Source organism: Pinus tabuliformis, chromosome 4_1 (assembly GCF_031772625.1).
Source record: "Pinus tabuliformis cultivar Carrire ecotype Pingquan chromosome 4_1, CPIR1, whole genome shotgun sequence".
Classification (NCBI taxonomy): Eukaryota; Viridiplantae; Streptophyta; class Pinopsida; order Pinales; family Pinaceae; genus Pinus; species Pinus tabuliformis.
This window is the reverse complement of record NC_142303.1, coordinates 914,970,046-914,980,232: the sequence shown is the minus strand read 5'-3', so window position 1 is coordinate 914,980,232 and position 10,187 is coordinate 914,970,046. Positions and strand designations below refer to the sequence as shown.

Sequence of the window (10,187 nt, the reverse complement as noted above, 5' to 3'; positions counted from 1 at the left end):
TGCAGTTTCTTATCAATAAAAGAAATTGCGACTTTTTCCACAAGAAAAAAAATCACTTGCGTCTATACCTTACTAAACCTTTAATTTTTAGTTATTGGATTTGATTGTGTTAAAGTAGTATTTGAGAAAACTTTTATCCACAGTGGTTTGGTTATAGCCAAAGATTTTGTACTTTATATTTATTATTCTTTTATAACCCATAATTTTATTATGGTCTATAGTTTTGTACATTACTTTATATTTATCTAATTTATTATTTTTTTATTAAATATTTTTTGTTTATAAATTTAAAATAGAAAAATAAATCATTGTTTTGTTATTAAATATTTTTTTTTATAAATTTAAAATAGCCAAAATAAGCCATTGTGTCTTTAAGGGTAAATTTCATTTTATTATTATATTTAATTTAAATATTAACTAAAACCTATAAACATATGCGAATTACAAAATTCATTTAAAAAATAGTAAAAAGTAAAACAACTTATTAATTGAACTAATTAAATTAAAGAATTAAACGCAGAGCATGTTGCAGATAAAATTATATATATATATGTATATATATGAATATATGAATGAATAAGAGCAATATAGCATATCCGGCATGATACTCCATGAGTCTGATGCGCCCTCATAAATGAGATTGCGTCCGACAATTTTTTAATGAGTTGGTGCGCTCCAGCAGAGGATGACGATTGATCGTTCAAAGTCAAATTTGAAGGCACCACGACTCTGCGGTCATTTTGCGTGCAATCTACACCGTCCTGCCTGCCTAGGGAGGGCGAGTCTATTTATACATACAGTCGCTCGCACGATCAGTATTATATCATTGGAAAATTATACACCGTCCTGCCTGCCTAGGGAGGGCGAGTCTATTTATACAGTCGCTCGCACGATCAGTATTATATCATTGGAAAATTATATATTTCTTCCAGCTTGAGAGAATTTGAGAGAGATTTATCATGTCGCTGCTCCCCGCTACGGCTCTCCTTCTATTTGCATTCCTTTTGTGCGCCCTTTCTTCTTGTAATGCCGCCTTACCCCAGGCCCTCGTTGTGAACGTCACTCAAGACTCGGCAACTTTGCAGTATATTGCCCAGATCCAGCAGAAGACTCCCCTTCAGACAGAGAGCTTCGTATTGGATCTCACGGGGGATTTCCTGTGGGTTCAATGCGACAATGGCACCTACAAATCTTCCACTTATCGCCCCGTTCTATGCCGTACGGTGCTGTGCATGGAAGCAGAATCGATCTCCTGCGTCTACTGCTACGGCCCTCCTGCCCCCGGCTGTAACAACAATACCTGCGGTGTCTTCCCAGAAAACACCGTCGACGGGACTACAACGGGCGGTGATCTGTCGCAAGATGTAGTGGCTGCCTATTCCACCGACGGCAAAAACCCGGGCCCCAAAGTCACAGCTCCCGGATTCGCCTTCTCCTGCGCGCCCAGCTTTCTTATGCAAGGACTGGCCAAGGGAGCATCCGGCATGGCTGGATTGAGCAGGGCTCGCTTGGCTCCGCCTACTCAGCTCTTTGGCGCCTCCGCCTCTAACCGCAAATTCGCCCTTTGCCTTCCGAGCACGGGCAGCAATACTCCGGGAGTCCTCTTCTTTGGCAACGGGCCTTACTTCTTCCTTCCCGGAATAGACGCCTCTCAGCGCCTCTCCTACACTCCTCTGCTCAACAATCCCCGTTACAAAAACCAGTATTTCATCGGTGTAACAGCCATCCAGATCGATGGAAAGAGTATCGCCGTCGACTCCGCCAGATTGAAGTTTGACAGCGAAGGCAAAGGCGGCACCAAGCTCAGCTCCGTGGTTCCCTACACGATCGTTGCCACGCCTATTTACACTGCGATCCGTGATGCTTTCGTAGATGCAGCGAAAGCGAGGAACATCACGCGTGTCGCCTCCGTAAAGCCATTCGGTGCTTGCTTCGATGCCAGTACTGTGTTGTCCACGAGGGTTGGACCCTCGGTGCCCACAATCGGTCTTGTTTTGCAGAAAAATATTACTTGGAGCATTTTTGGAGCGAATTCCATGGTTCAGGTGAGCAACGGAGCGCTATGTCTTGGATTCGTTGACGGAGGTGCGGATCCCATTACTTCCATTGTCATAGGGACTCAGCAGATGCAGAATAATCTTATCCAGTTCGATCTTGCAGCCTCCCGACTGGGTTTCTCCTCCACGTTGCTCGGCTCGCAGACAACGTGTTCAAACTTCAACTTCACCTCCACCGCTTAACGATGCTGGGCATAAGAACAAAGTTTTCCTCCTATTTTACTGCAAACTACCAAAATAAATGAGTCAATGCTTATTTATTTATTCATATCGTGTTCAGTTTCCTTTCGTTAATAAAGAGATCCCCACGAATTCAGTTATTTTAACTGTCTCATTGTATTGGAATATTGAGTCGGTGGTTTCATTTGGCAAGGGCTAACCAGCCATATATTGCTCCATTAATGCCCTTGCCAGCTATGTATGGGCAGCGGATGGCATAAGATGGAGGCATGACTCCGGCCGGCGACAATGTCATCTCCGGCGACATACCCGGGACCCACCACACGATTGCCCGCCCGCCTCCCGCTTTCCACGTCAGCGCACGGATCCGTTTTCAAATGAATCCATCCTTCCCTCGCGCCCATTTCATTAAAACCAATTTGCAACCTGCTCTGCGCATCCTGCATCCTGCTTCGCGAACCCTCTGCATCCGAGTTCAGACTGCTCTGCGCATCCGCTGCATCCGAGTTCAGACTGCTCTGCGCATCCGCTGCAACCATCCGCTGCATCCGAGTTCAGGTATTTCTCTGACTTAACCCAATCTTTACTTCTGTCTGCTATAGATAGAATGTTTATTGTATATGATAAGGAAACGGTTAATGAGAGGTTCCCGATTGTGTCCTCGATGAATGGTGTAAAGACATGGTCTTATTTAAGAAAATCAAACATCCTTCAACACAAATTTCTATATCAGAAAGTGACTCCGTAAAACCAATCATTCACAGTTTGATGAAGTTGCATATGTAGGATGTGTAAATGGATGTGCTAACTCTGGAAATCCCATATTCTTGAATATAATGAAAAAGGCCATGGGGTTTTTGACCTAAGATGTTTTTCGATTCTTCAAAATGATGTAGACACAGAACCCAACCTGTAGCATATCAGAATCAGAAATAAATAAAGGGCAACATCAAACTCTTCTTTAATATCTCCATATCATTTGAAGAAGCAAACCCAATTACAAAATCTTGAATAAATCGACTACTACAATCTGTAGGGATTTCAAAATAAGTTGAGGTCCTTGGCCAGTCCTTGTTGAAACATGCAGAAAGATATGTTGAAGAATCCATTTTCAGTAAATGTTAATACATAGCAACATTAAGTGGATATCATGACTATGACTGAATCTTATACATTACCGTAATAATTTATCCTCCGAGTAGGAGAATACTGAAATTGTAGAGTATGGTTTTTTTTTTTTTTTCATTGTATATTTATTTATTTTCTTTGTCAAGCTTATGATACGAGGTTCGCTCACACCAGACTATACAAACACAAGGGTATGCAAACTCAGCGAATGTGCATTGAGATTAAAGTGTCAAGAATTTCCATAAAGCACCACTTACTGCCATAAAAGGATTAAACATTATGATGCAATGTGCATTGGATTCTTCCATGCAGGGACAGATACATGAATTTAATGTGAGGGCAACTACAGAGCTCCTACTAAATGGAATATGTAAAAGCTTTGACAGAAAACATGCCTAATATTTTGCAAAAGCTTTGACAGAAAACATGCCTAATATTTTCACAGGCAGCTCCCACAAATTCTGGAGATGCTAAAGAACAACCAAATGAATTTTCATGAAATAAATCCATACAACGTTTACATGAACTCCTTCACTAATGGATGAACTGGTTAAACACGATTAAGACATATTTAATTCTACAATCTCATTAAAATCTGGAGTTACAAAAGCAAACTATTGCTAAAATATTATATTGACATCAAATTGCTTGAAGTGCTAAAATAATATAAGTACTTGCGGTTGGAAGAATATAAATATTTTACAATTGAAATATTTGAAAACTAAAATGTAGAACTTTCATCATTTAATGCCATTTCACTATTCCTTGTTGCAGTGTGTTTAATATTGGCGAGCATAGCAGATATGCTTTCTTTTGATCTCTTCGAAGCAACATTCTTTTCCACCAAATCCTTTTTAAAACTCTCCAACAGAGTTGACACATCTCTCATAGTTGGGCGTTCTTTGGGTGAATCTTTTGAGCATAACAAACCAACATGTAAGAGAGAAAGTAGGCATTTATATGCATCATTTTCTCCAATTTCAGCATCATCCATCTCCCTCAAGATATGAGGGTCAATTACCTCCTCCACTCTATTTGGAAATGCTAAGTTCACCCACTTATGCAAGTTCAAATCTCTTGCAAACATGTCACTAGTTGGTTTTTTTCTGGTAAGTATTTCCAATAACAGAATGCCATACTCTGCATCTACTATGGCATTCTATTATAGCTATGTGAATCTGGTGTTTCCACTTCACTCATGAAGGGAGCTACTAATACAATATTTAGTGGAGGTAAATATTTTACTCATTGTGTGTAAACCTTATAGTGGAATTTACAATTCAGATTCCCTTACTCACAGTGTGGTTTGGTTTTCCTGTATATTATAATATATATACGTATGGAGGATGATGTTATCTTCTCGCTCATCTACACCAAATAAGATGATTCAAATAATTGTCTCACATTGTTCCAATTCGATTCTTTGCAAGGTTCCAGGTTGATTCACTTCCTCCATTCTATGATGGATTTTTGTGGCACCTTTTCGATGGGAGAGTTCCTAATTTGTAATTGTAATCTATTTCTTTATTTCTGACTGTGCATTATGCTACAACGAGTCTATAATTTTCTTTTTATGGCTTAAAAGGGTGTACTAGCCATTTAGAATTTAACATAAGTTTATCATTGTTATCATTGAGACTCTTTGGTACTTATATTATTTATTTGCGCGGTGGCACCTAAAACGTTTCCAGTATATATACAAGTATATCCTCATTTCTAAAAAAATATTGAGATATTATAATGCTCCTTGGTTTCAGCATATCTATTCCTGTCTTTTCTTTTATACACATATGATCTTCTCGAAAGTAAGTATTTGTAATTTATAATTAGCCAATATCATCTCACCTTGGGATATTTATTCACTTACTATTTATATAGAGTATGGAACTCAATATTGCCAGATTATCTTTGGAGTTTATGATAATCAGGATATTTTGTCATGTTAAAGTATTCTAACATGAATCTATTTTGTTGTTGTCACTATGCAGTGCTTCTAAGCCCACGGAATGGTGGAAAAGTGGACCCTATGCATTGAAGTATCATGCCGCCCTAATCCGGGTCCAGCATCTTTAAAAATTGTCCTTCACAATGGGGCAAAAAATCATGTGATTTATAGAATATGGGAAGTGCAGGGAAAGACAACCAATAACGAAGCATACTACATTACACTCGTTGCAGGTTTAAAAGAGGCAAAACACAATGGGGTGAATAACATAACAGTGCTGACAAACTCAGAATTAATCTGTAATCACATGGAAGGCATCTACAATGTTCGCGCAGACAATTTGAGGCCCCTCTACAGAGAGGCAAAAATCTGGAGTGCTCGATTTAATTCTTTTTCGATAAAGCACGTTGCGAAGATCCATAAAATCTCTTCTGATCTAATGGTTGGAGCAATCTCAAGTGTAGATGCAGGTGCCAGAGATGATTCAGGATCATCGTTCATTCCATTGGCAAACATTGATCAGCATCAATATAGGTCTCGACTATGTGTATACACCATGGTTGTCATTTTTATTGGGATTCTGATACCGTGGTTCTTTCAGTAAAGTACTCGTTAATGTACTTTTTTTTGGTTTTGTAATATCATTCACCTTGGATGTCCAATCATGTTATAACTGAATTCATGTGTCCAATTATGTACATTATATTTGAGGTGAACTAATTATTCTTAACTTACTGGTGATTCTGAAGGCCATCCACAAGTTGGCAAATGTGTGGATCATTGCTTTCAGTGCATATGAATATGTGAATGTTTGATTGGTTTTAATTATGTCCATTTATTATTTTTCAAACTTGACTAGACTACTATTGGACATGGAATTATAACTCCTCAGCTTAATAATATGTATGCACAATCTTCTTCAAGCATCATTCATGATTGCCTATTAATACTTGGAGGCTACCAAAGGCTCATAGTTACTTTGTTATCTACACCTGTTAATTCCATCCACATACTTGCAGCTGCTCCATAAAACAACACAACTATCTGCACAAGCAATCTGATTTCCTTCATTTGAAGCATTTTTGTTGAGTAGGGTTTGCAACACACAAGCAATTCTAGGTAATGTATCCTTTCTTTTCCTTGCTTTCCATACTATATGCACTCACCACATATTTATTTCCTTCAACTTGTTGCTTGACACGAAGTTGGAATCCTTAACACCTACATATAAACTTAGAAGGCTGATGACTTGGAACATGTAAGTATTAATTCTCTTGAATAATGTGCCAACGACCATGAATCAACCAGAAAGTAGTTATGGAAAGACCATCTGCCATCTCAATCCTTTCCCTGTACTCATGTTGAAAAGAGATTGGTTGTGATGAACTCGACTTAAAATGGATCTTTAACAGTTTTGGAAAGACCATCTGTCATCTCAATCCTTTTCCTGTTACACATGTTGAAAAAATATGGTAAAATTGTTTTGTGATGAACTAGACTTCCTCAAAATCGATCTTAACATTTGTATTTCCATAGTGCATGCACTCTTCATCTAGTTTATTACCATTTATGAATCACATAAATTTGGATGTTGTTTACACATTTTTCCATCAGCAAGAAAGAGAGTCAACTTTAAGGTCACGAGCTTTGAAAATTTGTTAATTGAACTCTGAAATTTGTTAATGGTTAGTTCTTTCTCTAGACCGGCTTTAGACTGAAAAAATAAGCACCTCTTAAAGAAAATTATTCCACCAGCTCCACTGAATTGAGGTTGTTCCTGATAATTACATATATAGAGATAATGACATGGGATATATCTCGGGGGCCATAAATGGCAAGTTTATTGTATTGATTCCTAAGAAGAAGAATCTGTAGAATTTTGTTGATTTTAGGCCCATATCCCTTTGTAAATGGGTTTATAAAGTGATATATAAATTGATTTCCAGAAGAGTTAAATTGATTTTATCGAATTTTATTACTCAAGAACAATTTTAATTTATGGAAGGAAGGAAGATACAAGACACCATTGGAATAGCACAGGAGATGATCCATTCAATTAAATATAGAGATCATAAATCATGTCTACTTTGGATTTGGTTAAAGCCTATGACTTCATTGATTGATAATTTTTGTTATTAATGTTGATCAAAATGGGTATGAGTAGACATAACTCAAAATGGATCATGGGATGTATTAAATCTACACATTTTGTTGTGGTTATCAATGGTTTACCTTCTAAGTTCTTCTCAGCCTATAAGGGGTTGAGACAGGCATATGCATTGTCACCCTTACTATTCCTTCTGCTAATAGACACATTAAGCAGGAAATTGAAGGATTCATGGGACACAGGCCACATCAAAGGGGTCAGAGTTTCCAATTACCTATAGGTAACACATCTTATGTTCGTAGATGATATTTTATTTGGGGGATAGATTTCTATTGCTGAATGGTCCATCTTTCATAAAAGAATTAAGATATTTGGGGATACCTCTGAACTGTTATTCAATGAAACAAAGTCAAAATTAATACATAATGGAAAAGATGAATCAGTATTGGAGGAAATAAGGTAGCTTTTTGGGATATCTTCCAACCATATAGATGATGGTTTCAACTACTTGGGATTCATTTTAAAACTGTGTGTATTCAAAATTAAGAAATGGGAATGGTTAATTGGAAAGTTTAAATATAAATTAGATAGTTGGAAACATAAATGGATGTCATTGGGGGGGAGATTGATTATGCTTAATCCGAGCATACACAGCAATACACAGCATCCGAGCATACACAGCAATATAATCAGAGCATTGCTGGTGGTGATCCTGGCATCTATAACAGATCAGTACTTGGAGAAACTAATCCGAGCATACACAGCAATATAATCAGAGCATTGCTGGTGGTGATCCTGGCATCTATAACAGATCAGTACTTGGAGAAACATTTACATTTCATATCTTTGATGATAAGTGGACCTCTACCACTCGGGAAGGGACAGTTTACTGCCCCTGTTGTAGTAATATATGCACTGCACAATTTTACCATACAAGTATAGTAAAGGGGCAATTATACATTATCTTGGTTGTCTCTGCTTTTGGTGGTTTTTATTCAAAATTAATTCCAATTAAGTTTATCCTGCAACAATATGAACATTATGATTCTGATTGGTGATAATAACTTACATTACTGTTAGTGTGAATTCTCTCGAGAATTTTTCCTTTTGCTTTTGGCTAGAATATCTTAACCAGGAGTCTCAGTCACCTGCCCTCACATTCTGATCTCTCACTTATCTTCAGGGGCAGGATAACAACCCAAATGACCTTTCTTATTCTTTTGCTCTCTCGTTAACTAAAAGATAAAGTATTGTTTCACAAAATAAAACTTAATGCCTGCTGTTGAGTTTTTAATCTCTTCAATTGCATGCCTCTTTTATCATATCCTGCCAAACCAAATCAGTTACCATGAACCTTTTATGTCTTCAAAACATGCTTAAAAATTTATGTCTTCAAAACATGCTTAAAAATTTGGATTTGTTTTCTCTTCATGGGACGAGCTTGTTTTTTCTTGATGGGACGATCTAGTGGTTGACACAATGGGATATATTGTCCCCTTTATCCAGTTTCAAAATTTGAAATCCTCTTTTCAGTTGTTGGCACAATGGGATGTTATCCTCTCCACCCGGTTTCAAATCACACAGGGGTATCTTTAGCTCCTTGTGATAAGGCTCAAAGAGTAGGCTCCCCCACTGTCGTGGAGTCTCAAATCTTGCTAAATCAAAAATTCCTGGTATATTTGGCTATTGAATATACCCTTGCAATTATAATGGCAATCCCTAGATTTGATCTTAGGCCTCACCTAGAAATTGTACTCACTTTTGAAAAATCATCATTTCAATTAAATCTGTAAATTAAGTGATTATTAATTTGCAGAAACTGGCCACTCAATTGATAGGAAAACCAGTGTTACCGAAAATTGACAACAGATTGGTGCTGTTCATGTCTACCATTGAAACTGATCTCTGATTTAATGTGTATACCGTCATCTCAAACTGATGTTCCATTCAACAGTTTTCCTTAATGGAGCACACCCTCTTGAAATCTCCTCCAATGTGCTTCCAACAATTTGTTTTGAGAAACTGACTGATGCTTCTTCCTTTTGCGTTCCATTCAGTTATTTTAATTAGATGGGATTTCTATTCCCTCCATACAACGAGAAATATTAGTACCCAGGGAATAACCAAATGTCACATATAGTGAAAATTGAAATGATTCAAGAACAGGTGAGTTTTTCATCAACGTGAATCAGCCATTTACTGTGTGTCAGTTCAACTGAAATTCAGAACTTTAATCATGGTTCTGTTTGGATCTATGACAATTTTATATTCGACCATGTCCCAAGGGTTTTCAGGGTCTCTGGAAGAACCAATATGACATAAATGGTTAAACGAGCTGTGATAATCATGTCCATTGATGCACAACAATGGGAAGCCCGTTCACTTTGTATGCCTCTGAATGTTTCAAAGATCCCACTGTCCTCATTTCATATAGCATTGGGAAGCACAATTTCTTTGGTCATTCTGGAACCTTGCAAAAATTCTGTTACAGTGATTCAGACTTCCAATAGAATGTCAGAGTTGCCATAATACACTAGTTCTTATCACACCAATATGACACTGGTATCGTTAAGTTGTTTCCTGCAACATCATATGCAGAGATGCATAGACTTTCTAGTCAACCAAGAGATTAATGATTCCAATCATTTTACAGTGCTGGATTGTAGTTTATATTGCTGATGGTTGTGCCTACCGAGAGTTTCATAGCATGAGGGTACTGTCAAGGAAGCATTATCTTCCTCAATAATTACAAAATTACTTCCTTATCAAC

General features: G+C 37.5%; 1 protein-coding gene across 1 annotated transcript; it reads left to right on the top strand.

Annotated features, from left to right (window-relative positions):
• The first annotated feature begins 843 nt into the window (after positions 1 to 843).
• LOC149179133 (putative aspartic proteinase GIP2) lies at positions 844 to 2,360 on the top strand. Its single transcript, XM_089423778.1, has one exon. It carries the CDS (start codon positions 960 to 962, stop codon positions 2,238 to 2,240), a length of 1,281 nt encoding a protein of 426 aa, XP_089279904.1. The 5' UTR covers positions 844 to 959; the 3' UTR covers positions 2,241 to 2,360.
• The last annotated feature ends 7,827 nt before the right edge of the window (positions 2,361 to 10,187 follow it).